At 35.0% G+C, this 16,597-nt stretch overlaps 6 protein-coding genes and 1 non-coding gene across 9 annotated transcripts; 2 read left to right on the top strand and 5 right to left on the bottom strand.

Annotated features, from left to right (window-relative positions):
* Positions 1-246: 246 nt before the first annotated feature.
* LOC105703833 (mitochondrial fission process protein 1) lies at positions 247-1,426 on the bottom strand. The gene is made up of 3 exons (XM_012432526.2): positions 1,258-1,426; positions 967-1,094; positions 247-829 (listed from the first exon to the last, which is right to left on the bottom strand). The coding sequence occupies exons 1-3, from the start codon at positions 1,313-1,315 to the stop codon at positions 530-532; spliced, it is 486 nt and encodes a 161-aa protein (XP_012287949.1). The 5' UTR covers positions 1,316-1,426; the 3' UTR covers positions 247-529.
* A 282-nt stretch (positions 1,427-1,708) lies between these two features.
* On the bottom strand, positions 1,709-2,391 carry LOC111673876. Its single transcript, XM_023431799.1, has 2 exons — positions 2,151-2,391; positions 1,709-1,982 (listed from the first exon to the last, which is right to left on the bottom strand). Exons 1-2 carry the CDS (start codon positions 2,314-2,316, stop codon positions 1,921-1,923), a joined length of 228 nt encoding a protein of 75 aa, XP_023287567.1. The 5' UTR covers positions 2,317-2,391; the 3' UTR covers positions 1,709-1,920.
* Positions 2,392-2,713: 322 nt separating this feature from the next.
* On the top strand, positions 2,714-8,404 carry LOC105703929 (centrosomal protein of 97 kDa). Its single transcript, XM_012432724.1, has 12 exons — positions 2,714-2,772; positions 3,010-3,161; positions 3,302-3,460; positions 3,555-3,656; positions 3,748-3,944; positions 4,243-4,326; positions 4,430-4,719; positions 5,304-5,504; positions 5,745-6,353; positions 6,621-6,750; positions 6,875-7,094; positions 7,447-8,404. Exons 1-12 carry the CDS (start codon positions 2,760-2,762, stop codon positions 8,038-8,040), a joined length of 2,751 nt encoding a protein of 916 aa, XP_012288147.1. The 5' UTR covers positions 2,714-2,759; the 3' UTR covers positions 8,041-8,404.
* Positions 8,400-12,556, bottom strand: LOC105703930 (peptidyl-prolyl cis-trans isomerase D). Its single transcript, XM_012432725.2, has 6 exons — positions 12,136-12,556; positions 11,827-11,964; positions 11,418-11,716; positions 11,207-11,329; positions 10,886-11,137; positions 8,400-10,807 (listed from the first exon to the last, which is right to left on the bottom strand). The coding sequence occupies exons 1-6, from the start codon at positions 12,218-12,220 to the stop codon at positions 10,589-10,591; spliced, it is 1,116 nt and encodes a 371-aa protein (XP_012288148.1). The 5' UTR covers positions 12,221-12,556; the 3' UTR covers positions 8,400-10,588.
* Positions 12,557-12,570: 14 nt separating this feature from the next.
* Positions 12,571-12,642, bottom strand: Trnaq-cug. The gene has a single exon. It is a non-coding gene; the product is annotated as a tRNA-Gln (tRNA).
* Positions 12,643-13,183: 541 nt separating this feature from the next.
* On the bottom strand, positions 13,184-15,107 carry LOC105703831 (NEDD4 family-interacting protein 1-like). Its single transcript, XM_012432523.2, has 6 exons — positions 14,892-15,107; positions 14,368-14,517; positions 13,979-14,137; positions 13,787-13,904; positions 13,531-13,716; positions 13,184-13,456 (listed from the first exon to the last, which is right to left on the bottom strand). Exons 1-6 carry the CDS (start codon positions 14,919-14,921, stop codon positions 13,353-13,355), a joined length of 747 nt encoding a protein of 248 aa, XP_012287946.1. The 5' UTR covers positions 14,922-15,107; the 3' UTR covers positions 13,184-13,352.
* Positions 15,108-15,421: 314 nt separating this feature from the next.
* On the top strand, positions 15,422-16,544 carry LOC105703837 (mediator of RNA polymerase II transcription subunit 22). 3 transcript variants are annotated; one of them, XM_012432532.2, is made up of 3 exons: positions 15,422-15,620; positions 15,774-15,932; positions 16,092-16,544. In XM_012432532.2, exons 2-3 carry the CDS (start codon positions 15,830-15,832, stop codon positions 16,409-16,411), a joined length of 423 nt encoding a protein of 140 aa, XP_012287955.1. In that variant the 5' UTR covers positions 15,422-15,620; positions 15,774-15,829; the 3' UTR covers positions 16,412-16,544. The 3 variants fall into 3 exon arrangements, with proteins under 3 accessions (XP_012287955.1, XP_012287954.1, XP_012287953.1); XM_012432531.2 differs by having other exon boundaries at positions 15,751-15,932; XM_012432530.2 differs by having other exon boundaries at positions 15,422-15,932.
* The last annotated feature ends 53 nt before the right edge of the window (positions 16,545-16,597 follow it).

Below are 16,597 nucleotides of genomic sequence, written 5' to 3'. Positions count from 1 at the left end.
CCGGTGCGCGTTATCGCCCGCATTCTGTTATCGCGATCCCCACTTAGAGGCCTCCTTCCCGCCAACTCCCAAGTGCTATCGCGAGCCACTTCTGCAAGTTATCAATGTTATCACGTGGGCCCCGCCTCCCAAGCGAAGTTAACTGCGAGTTAGCTTCGCCATTTTTCCTCCGGGATTTTGCAATTAATTCGGAAAAGTAATTAGTACTCAAATTCGTGACAATGAACGGTACGATTGAAGAGTGTGAAATCGATTTATTATATACTTTCCTTTGGATGTTCTATATAGCGGAAGTTGCGGCACGTAAACATAATCTTATATAGAGCGATACAGGATTTAAAGTTACCGAATATTTGAACATTTTCAATAATGTTTATTGAATACTATAATAGTATTACCAACATTATATAAAATTCATAAAACAACAACGTAACCGTGCAAATATATGCCAGGCAATTTCTTTGGTTATCAAAGCTTTCACGTACCGTATAATTTTTACTATAACGAACGAAATGTTTGAACATTTTCACTATTTAAGTAGCTTATGTGGATGATACCCTGTCCATTGTCTGAAAGTAAGATTCATGACTTCTTCTACGCCTAAGTCAATTGGGTGAATAATAACAGGTATTGAAATAAGACCAGCAGCTGTGGAAATCCATGGACTTCTCAAGACGCTGCTTTTACTTCTGTGCAAAGCATATCGTACGCTAGCGCATAGTCTGTTAATAGTTATCCCTGGAATAATAACGGATGCGAAACTCTGCCACAAAAGTGTATCCGACATTGACAAAAATACTCGTTTATTCCTGCCCTCCTCCGAATCATGCTAAAATAAGATTATAAATACATCTTTTTAGTTCGTTAGTCTTATGAGCAAACATCCATAAATGCAAGATAAAATTATTGCACTTTGGATTACTTTTTACAAATGATTCCGAATCACTTGTAGCAAGTTTAACTCACCCGATAAGCCTTAAGACCTTTATCAATCGTATCTGCAAGTACATACCCAGAAGCAACAATGTAACTCAACCATACAACTGGTTTAGGTACGATACATCTGAATGCTTCTCCGACTTCGTTCGTATAACCTAAATTTTAAACCCAGTAATACATTACATTTTACCCGTTTTAACAAAAAGCATTTTTTAGAAAAACAAAAATAAATTGATGTACTGTTACAAAATGTCACTTCAAGAATTAACATCAATGTGAAAAATATATGACAATTCAATATAACCTGTTAAGTATTACCCAGATATCTCACCGATGTATCACGATATAAATCTTTCTCTTTTACATTTTCATTCATGTTTGAAACTTGATTTTCTAGTTGCTGTGAACAGAATACCAAGCAATAACAATACCTTTGACGTAACAGTATTAAACAGTGAGTACGTTTACACGCACTGTCTTTACGTCCGTTTTATAACTAACAATTTCATAACTACTGGTGTTAAGCGTTGTGTAAACGTTGTTTTAAGTTGGGAGTCAGGGTTGGTAACTTAACTTTTGCAGGGTTGCGCGATCGCATCCTGTGCTGCCCCCAGTGGAAAATGTAGACGGCTTGCCACCTGTTACCCCTCAATGGCGGCGCAACTTACTTCCAGTAGATACTTTCTGTTTGATATCCTACATAAATATTTAAAAAAAATAAAATGTAATAATATCAATTCCTTATTCAAAATTATAAGTTAAAGGTAAAAATGTTCAAAAAAATATATTTCAATAATTATGTAATTATCTCATTTTTCCATTAATTAAACTGTAACATTATGATTAATTGTGCGTACTATGAAAGTCGACGTTAACATGCATGTTTATTACAATTTCTTGTATCTTATGCAACCCCAATGTAGTTTATGGGCAGATGTATTACAATTATTGTCTAACATTATTTCCTCGTAAATTAGACTCTTATCTCTGATTTTGAAAAGGTGAAAGATTAAATACACTAGCTGTTCCAAGAACTACTAGAGCTGAAATAAAAACAAATTTCATTTCATTTCATAATTTAATACAATATACCTATAAAGCAAACCGAACAAATGAAGTTAGTCAAGCTCAAACTATTATAACTTATTTTGAAAAATTGCTAATTCCTCCTATAATTTAAAAGTTCTATTTTCGACTTATAAACATTGTACCTGTTGCAAGAGAACTCATAACTGCTTTTCCAGATATATTTTTCGATTTTTTCGATTCGCGTAAAACGAAGAAACCTGCTCCAACTAGGACACAGCCACTTATAATTCTACAAGACATACAGTCATGTTTTCCATTAATGTCAATTTTGGCTGCCGGCTCTGACATCACTTTTGGTGAAATGCATACATTTACGTTTTAATTAAAGACGTACTAAACGTGTGGCATTCATCTTGTAAACGATTTAAGGTTATGATAACTTACCTGCTTAGTGGACACATGGACCCAAAGGCGAATTTACACGATGCTAGTAACTCGTACGACTCACTTAAAACCGAATGATGGAAACGAGTAGGGTAGAGATGAGTTGGGAGATTGCTCACGGGCAGGGTCGCGCGATCGCATCATGTGCTGCACTCTGGTTTATATTATTTAATTAATATTATACCAGAGGGCAGCACACGATGCGATCATGCGACCCTGCCCGTGAGCAATCTCCCAACTCATCTCTGATACGACCTTGGGCGCCACCAGCAGCTCGTTGATCGGGGCGACATCTGCGTAGCGTCTACCAGTTTGTGTCTATAAAGTAATACTCTTTGGTGTTCATCATGGCTTCTACAGGTTTGTCTGCAATTAAATTTATTTTTGCTAATATTATTCCTTTGTGACAATAAGCGTTCTTTTCAAATTCTTCGTATACAATTACGGCAACGTAGTTTACGGTGATTCAATAATAAGTACAGTGTATTTCATTAAACTGCCCTTACTGTCTCACTGTAGTCAACTTTGACAGTTTCTGTCAAACTCTTTGAATTAGTGATGCATTTCATTTTTACAATTCATGTTATTCATTCACAGAATCCCTTGTATGTGATACACTCGATTTGAGCGGGCAAAAATTAAAAAAGCTCAGTAGGTGTCCTTTGGATGCTGATATCAATACACTGATAGTAGATGACAATGAGCTTCAACGTCTTGATAATCTTGACTCTTATCACAGAATAACAAAGGTAACAAACCAAATTGTTATGTTATCTGTAATTTTGGTAAAAACCTTATTCAGAGATGTTTATTTATATAATATTCATTAAAGGAATGTGTCCGTAACATTTATTAGATTCCTTATTCTAATTAAACTAATTTGTTTCAGCTTTCCATAGCAAGAAATCAGTTGCTTCGTATGTATGGTGTGTCAAAACTTCATAACTTAGTTACCTTAAATCTGGCGAACAATAGCATACTCACTATCGAAGGTATTAAGGAACTGACAAATTTGCAAACATTGTGTCTTGCTGGTAATAATATTAAGGTAATTTAACATTATTACTATGTTACTTACATCGAATGTTTCTATTGCTCTTTTAACATATCCTCCATATTATTAACACATCTAATTTTAACAGTCCATTGAGCATTTGCATACAAATACAAAATTGGTACATTTGGATTTATCAGAAAATGGCATAAGTCACATTTCGGATATTTCATACTTGCACAATTTAAAGGTATGATATTTTTTATAACTTAATGTTTTAAAATAATAAAGCTCATTGAATTTTCATTCAAATAATCTTAATATCAATAACAATATTGTAGGAACTGTTTCTACACAATAATCGTATAATTACACTCTGGCAGTGTGAACGATATTTACCTGTTTCGCTTGAAACACTGACATTGGCCAACAATAATATAGCAGATCTCAATGAAATGTCACACTTAGCAAGTTTAACAAATTTAGTGAATTTTTCATTTGCTAACAATCCATGTGTGAGCAGGACAGAGAATAGTATGTATCCTTTCAATGATCGTACATTTCAGTTGTTTCCATTTAAATGCTTATAATAATCTACTTATGAAATATTATACATGGTACTGAGCAGTACATATAAAAATAATTGTGTTTCTATTTTCGTTCCAATTTTGCATCACAGTCTTTTGATAATATGCCTGTTTAATTCAGTTTTTCTCTGTTGTAATATTTACATAGACAATATTCTCAGGTGACATACAATTAACCTGATTAGAAAAAAGGGTTCTTATCTTAGATATTATATGTTAGATGTATTTTTCTTAACCGATAGTTTATAGTGGCTTCAATTACCGCCCTTTCGTTATCAATTGGTGTATGAATTTGAAATCAGTCGATGGATATCCAGTGACGGACTTGGAGAGGTACGTTACATTAGAGTCCATTGTATTTTTTTTATAAAATAGTATCGGTTTGTATCTATTGTTGTTAATATGATCAAATTAATACATTATCATGCAATCTCAGGCTCCTGGCCGAGTGGCTTTATTCTCAGGGACGAGGTAGACAGTTTCGCGTTGGCGAACATGCCCAGCTTACCCAATATTTAGCATCCGTATGTCCCTTCTCACCTTCCGAAAGCGAGATGGAAAGGAAACTTAGACTCATTCTAAGTAAAGCGCAGTATCATCAGCAACAACTGAGCCAACAGAGCGATACTGGAAGTGTGCACAGCTTGAGTAGTGCAGTACTGAGCCCTTCCCCGGCTGCTAGACGTAGATTTAATAATAACAGGACGAACTCTCCCAGGCTACCCAGTGAGTCAAAGTTAAATACGTCTTTATTCAAAAGAAGCCTCACGACCGGAGCATAGGAAAATTACCTTTAACTTCAATCGTTGAACATTTGAGTCTTCATTAGGAAGTGCTTTATTTTACAAATCAACATTCAAAGGCTCAAACGAAGTACATGCATCCTAGTTATCGTTTGTTTTCTCTAGTTGCGCCAATGTTGGCGTACTATGAGGATAAGTGTTTACACTTGCCAAATTTTTACGACGTAAAGTACTGCGCCTGCCATTCCCTTTGCAAAGGTATTCGAATATCAAGATTCAGGATCTTCTTTAACGGCTAAAAGTGCATAGTCTTTTCTGAGTTGTCGCTTCTTCGAGCTTGTAGCGCAAACTCTTTGAAGACTCAAGCGAAGAGTTGTATTATCTAGCGGATCGCTGATTAGATGCGACAGATAGTGTCACGCATTTCTCATATTTCAGAAGACACGACACTAATATTCCCGTTATCCTTTGCACGCTTTAGCTAATATTTCTACCATGAACTATTCACATGTGTCACGTAATTTTGACGACGTCGATTAGTGTTTTAAATTATACTCATTTTAATAGGTACATCTCGAGGTTCTTTAAGAATAAGATCGCCGGATAGAATGGTATCCAGTTGTCATGTAGATTCTATGGTCTCATCGTGTCATTCGACTTTGAACAACGATCATGAACCACTCATGACGCAAAGCTTGGACCCAAACATGTTAAGTGACAGTCTTGCCAGCAAATCGGTCAATTCTGGTTTATCACAGCATATTGAAGGTATATGTAAAAAAACTTAAGAAGATACGAAAGGTATTAAGAAATTTAATCGACGTCGATAAAATAAAATTCATCTATACCCTTTTTGGTGGTAATGCCGTAATTAATTTTAGGGCCTCCATATTCCCGTGGTAAAATTTGAAACGAATCGGTACACCCAATTCGGGAAATTCACCAACGGTTTAACTTCTCTGATATATATAGATTGACCCTTTCCTATCACGAATATTTATTTTTTAGAGACATCAAGTCCATTGCAAGCTGCGACGAAATTGGTACCAGTTCCTGAATCTTTAATGAGTCCTGATTTTCGCCCTCCTTCTGGACTTTCTCGAATGTTACCAAAGACTCCACCAAGTAAATTAAACTCTCCGAGTCAAATTACCATACCCGGTAAATTCTGTCCTGATAGCGATGGAAAAACCGCAGCAATAATGAATACCGAGAACGCTGTACCAAAAACCAATCTCTGCACGTTGAAAGCAAACGCGTTAATGAAAAGTAACTCCGCTTCGAACTGCTCCATAGGAAAAGCAAATATTGCTAAACCTATTATCACGAATGCCAATGGAAAGCATCCTCAGACCGTAAAAATCAATAACTATGTGCAAAATAAATCTCCACGTGTGACGAAGAGTTCGAAGGTCACGCCTTTCTTCGAAAGATGTGTACGAAGACCCAAAAGTGCAAACGAACGTATTAAAAATAACATAACGAGGAAAACTAGAGATGGGGACGGTGACAATAACGCAACATTAAGTAGCGACGAAGACAGTGAAGTTTGTCAAGCCAAATTGGACGGCATTCGACACAGAGCTAGTCAACGGCGACAAGAGGATATCATCAAAGGCAAGAGTTGCTTTAAGAGGATATGAAAGGCGCTAAGAAAAAAACGTGCACGAACCACGCCATATTTGTTCTAGTCTATAATAAGCAAATCAATTTTTCTTCATATCCTCTTAAATCATTGCCCTGAAAACTTGTAAATATGTATATTACAGGCAATGTGAGAAAATGCACCAAATAGTCCACACTGCTCCATTTATCAAATTGACCATAAGACATACCTACATTTTCTTATAGCTACAATATTTAGTATTTTTATCTTTCTCACAGATGATCAAGCTGAGAAAGCGGCGATTTGCATTCAAAGAATTTGGAGAGGGTATCACGCCAGAAATTTGAATAAAAAGGCAACGGACATCTTAAAAACTATAGAAATGATAAGGACCAACAAATATATCCAGTAAGATTTAACTAACTAATTGATTTTCTCTCTTTAATACAGCTATTTTACTTTAATTTAATACAACTACATTTATCTTTTTTCTTGGTCACATTCAATACATTTATTCGTTATTATCCGTCAGAAAACTTTCGTCGGACATGGAAGCCACGAGAACTGCTCTCGAGAGTGAACACAAACTGCAATTGTTGCAAATGCAAGCAATAAATGCATTATGGAAGAAAGTCGTAAGTTTGCAACCAGGTGGTCGAGACACAGGAAGAGGGGACAGTAATGGAACTTCGCAACCAAACCCTGATGTTGTTACGAACCTAGCACAGACATGCAATTTATTGCATTCGCAGGTAAAAAAAATATCTCCTAACTATTATTATTAACGCGATGTTGCAGGATTAAGGTGAAGTGAACGGATTTTCAATCGTTTCCTCCCAAAAATATGCCTCCTACCCTCCTGGACGCACGAAGGTCCCCAGTCGATGGTGGTGTCGAGGGGGGTGGGAGGCGTACTTTTAGGAGGAAACGATTGAACATTTTTGGTGCATATGTAACATATCAATAAATCCACATGCCAATTTTCACATTGATCCGTTGTGTAGTTTCTTCACCAGAAAATCAGAAAAAAAGCGGTAAATTTAGGAAAAAGAAAGAAGAAAATCCCCCTTCTTAAATTTAACGAGTTTTGACCAAAACTTTCAGGTTCAACAGCTGCAAGATTCAATGTCGGAAATAAAGCGTTGCATGTCGAGCCTGCAACCGAAACCAAGTCTGGTTGATACCGGAGTGGGAACGCAAACGGAAATATCCGCTGTGCACACTCCCGCAGGCGAGGAAAATACGTTTCCTTATGCACGCCCTAACAGGCCGCAGTCCTTGGCGATTCAACAGACGATTCACGAAGGAAATGAGAATAAGAGCTACGCCTCCAATATGGTCGACAGTGTGTTGAAGAAAGCGTCACACTCGACCGACACTACGGATGACGAAGTTAACACAGATATTTTAAACTCAAATGAGAATCCCGAGCCTCCGATTTCCGTCGATCATCCTGACTTGTTCAAGAGCTGCGAGGAAATACTCGAGTCAGATTTCAAAGATGTGGACGGCAAAATGGACCCTGAGTACGAAGACGTGATAGAAAGTGCTGCAATCGGGGGCGAAGTTTGCGAGGAAGTATTGTACAAAGAACTAAACCTTTTTATTAACACCGAAGGTACTACAGAAGATAACGTTTGCAATAATGTCAAGACAAATTCGGAAGAGGTTGAAGAGGTCAGTCCAGCGGTTGATTAAGAACTTAAACTCGAGATTATTTCGCGTGTTATTAAGAGTGAAGCGGGATATTTGACAGCAGGCACAATAGAAAAGATCTCTGGTCGTAATGACATCTTAGGAAGACATTGGCGAGAGATTTCTAAAGACAATCACTCCAAGAATTTTATGCCACAGAGTTGTGTGAGGATTGCCAATTTTTACCATCTATAAAATATTTCACCTTAGATGGTATTACATGAGTTGAGTAATTAACTCTGAACACTATAGTTCATATATATATAACGTCCAACATCACATATTTCAAGTGATCCGGCTTTTTTTTTTTTTTTTTCGTTTAACTAGAATTAAGGGGATGTGAAAGTGCCAATCGTTCATGAAACTTTTCTCCGAACTGAGTGTGCCTAATCGTTTCAAACTTTACAATGTGAATATGAAGACTGGAAGGAAGGTCATGACACTCATGGAATTATAAATCGATTCGGTACACCCAGTTTGGAGAAAAGTTCCATGAACTCTTATGAGAAGTTTCATGAGACCTCTTTGATGCCACTTTCTCATCACCTTAAATATAAAACTGAATAGTCAAATAATACTGAATATTGATTAATCCTACGTATAGATGATCTCCACTTGAATATTAATTTTACTAGTAGTGATACGCGGAGCTTACTGTGTCCAATTATTCGCCATAAAATATTCTCGAGACTTTAGAAATCTCTCATCTTTAGTTAGAAGGAAGGCTCACTGTACATAGATTTGCAGGATAAAGCGATATACACGACAGGACTGTTGCGCGCGGTAATTTCAACAGCATAGTGTTTCGATTTTCTACCGTTTTTGGAAATAATTATCTTAAGCGGCAGAACGCACACTTAAACCTAAGCTAGAATGGTTATTTTGGCGAAGTATCAGATTAATAACGAATAAAATAATATCTTTTGCTGATAATTTGTGCTACATTGTCACAAATTTCCGTACAATCGTTAAAATTGCCTATCCGTCCAAAATGTAATGCAAACGAACATGTCGCGTCACTAATCTTTAATTTCCATGCAGTTTCTTTTTCAATTTAAGGAAGAAATAATATTTTATGATTGCAAATCAACTGTTCTACGCATATGTGATACAATTACCGGTATACCGTGTCAATTTTTAATGCCGCGTCGACAGAACATTAGACAGAATATAATCGCGATTGTCGACAACGTCGAACATTCAGATAAATAAATCTAGTCCTTATTTGTTTGTAAAATGCGATACTTCGATAAAAATGTTACAAAAACAAATGAGCTGTTGGCTTTTTATAGGAGCCTTTGAAACTAGTCAATATTTGTAACTTAGAAGTACAGGCATGTTATGAATATTGGTAATATTGTTATGTAGATATGCATTGTCTTAAAATCCTCAATTGTTACTTAACTAAAGAGGTCCTTACTGAGGCTCGGACTTAATGTTGAATGAAAATATTTCATTAATTTTATTGTATTACAACCATCGTATACATATATATAAAATTACTGCTTTTACATGTAACATTTTAGTTGCTATAAAAAAGGTAAAAAAGCATTGTGACAAACAACAGTATTATATGCTCAAGCAGGTACATTCCAGTATCGAGAGATATTGTAAAGAATTAGATTTTTTTTAAGTAGTACCTTTTGTTTTTAGTCTTGAGATTATGTTATCATACAAAAACGTCTACGTTCTTTTTTTCTGTTGTAATGATGCTAGAAGATAGCACGACAACAATATCGTTTTTTCTTTATTTACCACTAGTGATTATTCGTATATATAAAACTATTGAAAGTTGATTGAAATTATTTTTCAAGTTTTTTGGTAGTTAATATTTAGATATAATTTAATGTGACTCAATTTATCATGAAACTGTATGTCAAAAAGTTTATACAAATAAGAACAAACTCGTGAACATTATAATTTATTATGTAAAACCTGGTATGATTAATAGATGTATCACTCACTTTTATCAGTCACTAGTTACTTAGTTTATAGTAGGTACTTCACATTATTCTTAAAAAAATACATTGCAGTAGTGAAAAAAATTTACACAAGACGAAACTGTCGTAAATGTTTGGACTGCAAATAAATATGATTATGCTATTATACAAATAATCATACACTTTGATATCACATAAAATGTGGATTAGAAGTATTTCTTTTAACATTGTACATGGAGTTCTTTTGGTGTTAACCAAAGTATGGATCATAATGAACCTCGTTTAATTGATTTTTATATTATATACTTCCTTAATACCACGAATTTAAACCAAATAATATTTTAATTGTTTGAAAATTATCATAAAATTTTAAGAATAATAACGTTTATTAATGTACAAATTTTCCCATTCAACTACAATGGTTTGAAAATTTTATTAATAGATCATCTTCAGTTACTGACCTGCTGAATTATAAATGTCTGTGGTACACAATTTTCTGTATCGTAATGTGAATTGTGATTCATATATAAATCACATTATGTAAATTATTTTTCCTCAGAAATGGAAGTCACGTGTCATTCTAATATCAAGGTTGCCCTTAAATTTAATGTTTATTGGAACATTCGTCGACAGGTAGCTCTTTCAACCGTTAAATAACACCGCATTACTTTTTTGGTTCTTTCTATTTCCTCCATAATATCTTTATTATTAGGACATTCTATATTTGCACGTTTCAGGTCTGCAAGTCCTAGATCATATTCATTCAAACCCATATATGCTTGTCCTCTTCTAAACAAGGCTTTACTATTTGAATCGTCAGAACATAATACCTGGAAGTATAACTTGTTTATAAATAAAAAAATATTTGTACAATGTCATGGTTTTCTTTTTGATTTATTATCTCTTACCTCATTACAGAGTTTTAACGCCTCACGATATTTATTTTGCTTCAGCTTAACCGCAGTTAAATTCAATAGGATTACAGATTTAAGACTCTTGTCGTTCCCCATTGTTTCAGATATGTTAGGCTGCTTTGTAATCCAATTGTAGTATCTTAATGCCTTTTTGTATTTTCTGTCAGCATCAATATAGTTTTTGTTTGTAAAATAAACATTCCCTGAATCTTTTATCTTTCGGACAATGTCTTCCATACCATCGTTCTAAAAGGATCGTTGACTAAGTACATATTGTAGTTTGGAAAATAGTTAAATAATAAAGAAAATCCTCACATTTAGTTCACCAAATACCCAATCTTCAGGCCAAGGTGTAAAAATATCTTCTGATCCATCATTCTCACCCAATCCCCAATTTTCTCCCCATTTCAGTTCGCCGCAATCAGTTATACAAATTTTCTAAAGAAATGCACTCAGCTAAAGCAATGCTTAAATGTCAGCATAACAATCGAGGGGAAATAACTAACATTTCATTGTTTTTCTTTACCTCCACAGGGGTGTCTTTCATTGTTGGAACCTGATTTAATTCCATTACAACACCCAAGCCCCTTAGCACTTTACCGAATACCACATTTGTACCATCCAAATGTGGACATGGTACTGTTGTAATGATAAACTGAGAACTATTGGTATTTGGACGGCCTTCATTCACTGAACTAAGTAACCCTGCCGATGAGTGTGGAATTTCAAAATTCTCATCGTCAAAATGCGGACCATATATACTTTCTCCTAAGGTCCCATCAAAATTTACAATGTCACCACTTTGAATCATAAATTGTGGAATTACTGTAATATATAACACAAAATTGAAAATATACAGGAGGAAAACAAAAAAAAATTTCAAAACATTACATTTAGAAGACAAGTCATTCATTACATGCAAAAACATTCATTACCTTTGTGGAAAGTACAACCCTTGTAATGTAATTTTTTTCCATAGGTTCCAATACCTTTTTCTCCGGTACACAGTGCCCGAAAGTTTTCAGCCGTTCTTGGCACTGTATTTTTAAACAGTTCGATCACGACTCTCCCCACTGCAAAGACATTAAGAGTTATTAGTCACATCTGTATCCATAAAATAGAAAATTTGTATTAAAAATATTTCTCTGCAAAATCAGTAAAAAAAAAACTGAACTGGAAATTGTCAATCGGGACTACTCGAGGTATTGAATTCAACAATGACATAACCTAAAAACAACAAATACCTTTTTCTTGTCCAACCGCAGTGTCTAAAAAGACAATCGGATTTCTTTCAAAATTGTCCTCCCATTCCTCCAAAGAACGCTTCATTTTTCATTCGTTTCCGAATATCGGGCTTGAAAAAACACTAAAATCTACTTCGAGTGATTTTAATCGAAATTAATGCCATTGCCCAAAATCGCGAATTCCTGTAAATTGCCGCAAACTTTAGCGGAAACCCACCAAAGTATCCTGAGATTGTGTCTAGTACTACACACGCATACTCTACATACTAACATTTACTGCCCTTAGCTCCCTAGATTTGTTTCGCTTAGGGTAAAATGAAATAGCTACAGTCTTCAGATTGTTTCTTTACGGAGTGGCAAATTCTAAATCGACTTATTTAAACCAATGAAAATAAATATTTGTGAAAGTGAAATTGTGAGAAAAAAAATTAATTCAGGTCCCACCGAGATTTGAACTCGGATCGCTGGATTCAGAGTCCAGAGTGCTAACCATTACACCATGGGACCTTTAGTTCCCAATTTTGTAAAATACTGTGATACAGTAATATTACAAATATATTGNATGTATAAATTATAATGTAAAAACAAGCGATCCTTAATATTGATAGATACAATTATGTAGACTTCAGTTTCTAAAAGCTCCATGAAGCATAAAATCTCCATCAAGCACTAGAAAACTAATGGTATTTCTATACCTTAATACTTATGTGAGAATAATAATTGCGTATCTCTTGTTGATAACGATAATAATAACGAGTGTTAATAACGTCCTGTTTTCATTTGATTATACAACCGAAATTGACACTAGCAATTTTGTATATGAAAATAATCCTGTATTTTTACGACGTCGTGTATCGACGTTGATATATAAGTATTATCTCCATTCTTTTTGAAATATCACTTATGCTACTTTTGAGCAATAAAAGTGTATTTTATTTTTTGCGCCATGTTTGTTTGGATGTCACGAAAACGATTTATGCAAATTACAATTATGTTTTGCTGTTCAAAACATTTTTTTCCTGTATTCGCCGTGAGTAATCCATTTGGCTAAGTGTTTAAGGGTATTATCCACATATTTATTAAATTTTCTCGTTGGTCTCTTCTACGTAAACTATAATATTGCACGCGGTTGTTGATTATATATTGTACAAGTACAACCCCGATTAGAAATGCCAAATACTCTAAAGCGAAGTGGGTACAGGTGCAACATTATCGTTTTAGTACAAAAACAGCAAGCGTTCTTGAGCTCTGCCAGAAAGTAATCTCCATCCACGTTTGATGTTCAGATATTGGATGACGGCGCGTACGCAAATAAGAATTCCTGTAACGAAATACCATTACATTACATTACATTAAAATACCAGATGTAAGTTGTGCAATGTGTTTATTACTTACCAAATGCCATAATTAGCCACCAAACCCATGCATTCTCACGAGAAACTAGGTCAGTGGAATGTTTGACAATTAAAGTCCACTTAGTCAAAGAGAGGCCAAATCCAGATAGTGCACCATATCGAGATGCAATGGTATGACAGAAGCATATCAAAAGTAGAAATCCAATCCAATTAAACAAAAAGGCGACTGAAAAATTGAAAATACTTTTGATAACTGCCTAGCACGTTATTATCGAAAAGTAAAAACCATTCATTACCAAGAAACGCTGTAAAAAACATAAAATCTGTGCCAAGCAAACCACTTTCTGGATCCCCTTCGGTTACTTCCGTGTCTATAGCAAGGATCGTTAACGGTTGTTGTGGTCTGATGCCAGGCTAAGTTGAAATAAGTATTTGTATTATTAAATGTAACTGTGATTATTTTGTGCCGTCTTTAAACATAAAATTACCGTGCGCATTTGTGGCTGAGAATGTGGAGTAGTTTCTCCTTGCAATGTCTTTTCTCGTTGTACTTCCTCATAACTGGGTAATTTTGTAGCCACTTCATAAGGAGGAGGTGCCGAAAAATCTGGTTTGGGTGGCGGAATTTCTTCCGTGTCACCACATCCCTATAAACGACGTTTACTAAACAATGTGTTGAACCGATTTCTTAAAATATTTACTTTATTACGTTGGGAGAAATTTGACAATGTAATTAATTAGAATTTATTAATTACTTACATATATTATTTTGTGCTAACACCGTTCAGATATGTTACTGCGAGCTTTAGATTTTTCCAAACTTATGACTATATCTACCAAGTAAAATGATTAGCAAAATGCTTAATTGAGGTTTTACCATTCTTATAGCAGGGACTGCTTGAGCTGTACCGATAGCACCATTGTGACCATGTACATTGTTTTGAACAACAGGCAGAGCTACTGTGAGCGTAGGAATGTCATTGTGTACAGGAGTATTGGTAGTATTTTCATTGTTACTTTGAGAAAGCTAGAGAGAAACGCATAGATATATTATGATAAGATTATAACGATACGAAGACTGATCATGTAACGTATATTATCCATTTTAATCAACATTAACAGTTAATACTAGTTGACATTTATTGACAGTTAATATTTATTGACCCAGGTTCAAAAGCTAGACAGAAATTATCAAGTGTACAGCCCCATTTTCTCTAACATTTTAAATTTACGAAAAATATTGAGATTATACATAAGTGATATATTATAAAATCTCTGTGGTAATAATAACAGTTGTCAACATCGAAATATAATTATTAATTTGCATAAAGGAGGAAGCTAGGTTTGGAAGGTCGTGTAAATGTATATATTTACTCCGCACAACCCACTCTCCTTACTTACCATATTGTAATTAATATCACTATCCATCATCAGCAAAATTGACTCGTGATTTATTTCCGGAATTGTAAACCTCACTTGGTCAAGATTCCCCCTTTAATTTTGCTTTTATCGATGCAACCAGTAGTAAAACTTTTCAGAATCGATGGCTGACAGCTGGTAAGATCTGCCTTATCGTGACGCTAGCCGAGGCGCTGAGATCCCGACACATCTGTCTACATCTTTCGCTTCATTCACGTTTTAAGCTCGATTCACATTCAACGATGCTGAATCTCAGGGAGGATTCACTTCGCTAAACTCCGTTTAGCCTGTTACAAGCAACGTATTTAGCGTGCCTACTGCCAACGGGGAGTCGCTTTGAAACTTGAATCTAGTGAAAATGCTAAAAGAGAACATCTCCCGCGATTCTGTAACTTTCACTGACCACGTTTCTATCGCATTCCTAAATCCGAGATTTATCTGGTTTGGTTCAGTAAATCACATGTCTCCATCGCAATCTTAGACCATATATATCAGAGATGAGTTGGGAGAATGCTCACAGCAGAGATGAGCAGATAACATGAAAAAAAAATGGATCCTATTGTGATCGACTAATCCTGGAACTGGACCTGAAACTCACGTGAAACCGACTTAAGGGCAGCTGAGTGCAGTAGCGGAATGCGAGTGTATAAACAACCCCTCAACGATAGATATCTCTAAAAGCGATTGCTAATTTTTTCTCGTATCAGTTGTGTAAATATAATTTCTCTATTTTTTTTTGTACATGTAATTATTGTATGAAGCATTTATTGACATTATTGCAATTTGAGATCAAGTGATTAATGTATGAAATTATTACTTTCCTATTTCGCGGTAACCGTAGTTGACTAACCTCAAAAACGTCAGTTTTGTAGCGGGAATAATACGTTGTTTAAATAACAAGAGCCGATAATTTGAAAATCATGACTACGCAAAGGGCACTACCGCAGAGTAAAGAAGCTCTTTTGAAATCTTATACTACGAGACTGAAAGACGATGTGAAATCTATGTTGGAAAATTTTGAAGGTAATCTATGACTTTTATTTTCTTATCGTACGTAGTGGATATACTCGTTAAAAGTTAGAGTGAATGTGTTAATTATGCATTTGAAAATATATTAATCCACTATAGTAAATAATTCACTTGCAGAATATATAGACATAATATACATGTTATGTTTTTTAGAAATAGTCAAGTTAGCTAAAGGGGAGAATGATAGTCAGTTATCCCGAATGACCCAATGTGAGCAGGATACGTACGAAATGCACGTGCGAGCAGCAAATATTGTTCGTGCAGGAGAGTCTCTGATGAAACTGGTATCCGATATTAAGCAATATCTGATTTTAAATGATTTCCCGTCAGTGAACGAAGCAATAGCACAAAATAGCAAGCTATTCAGAACAAAGCAAGCAGAGTGTGATCAGAAGTTGGCTTCCTTGAGGGATGACATGGCTGCAGATCTTTATGATTTGGAAGAAGAATATTATACCTCTATATATAAATAATTTGAATCAGAAATATCTTAATAATTTCATAAAACTACACGAATGACTGTTTTTGAATGGGAACATGCTGTTGGCTAACTAAATATAAGTGCACTGTACATACTTATTTAAATAGAATTGATTTTTCTAATTATCCATTGTGTTAGTTTGAATATAGTTAGAATCTAGAGATAAGAAAAATTATCC

The sequence above is a fragment of the Orussus abietinus genome, unplaced genomic scaffold (genome assembly GCF_000612105.2).
Source record: "Orussus abietinus isolate OABI.00-Male unplaced genomic scaffold, Oabi_2.0 scaffold32, whole genome shotgun sequence".
Taxonomy (NCBI): Eukaryota; Metazoa; Arthropoda; class Insecta; order Hymenoptera; family Orussidae; genus Orussus; species Orussus abietinus.
Note: the sequence above shows the minus strand (reverse complement) of the source record. Positions and strands in the feature narration are given on the sequence as shown.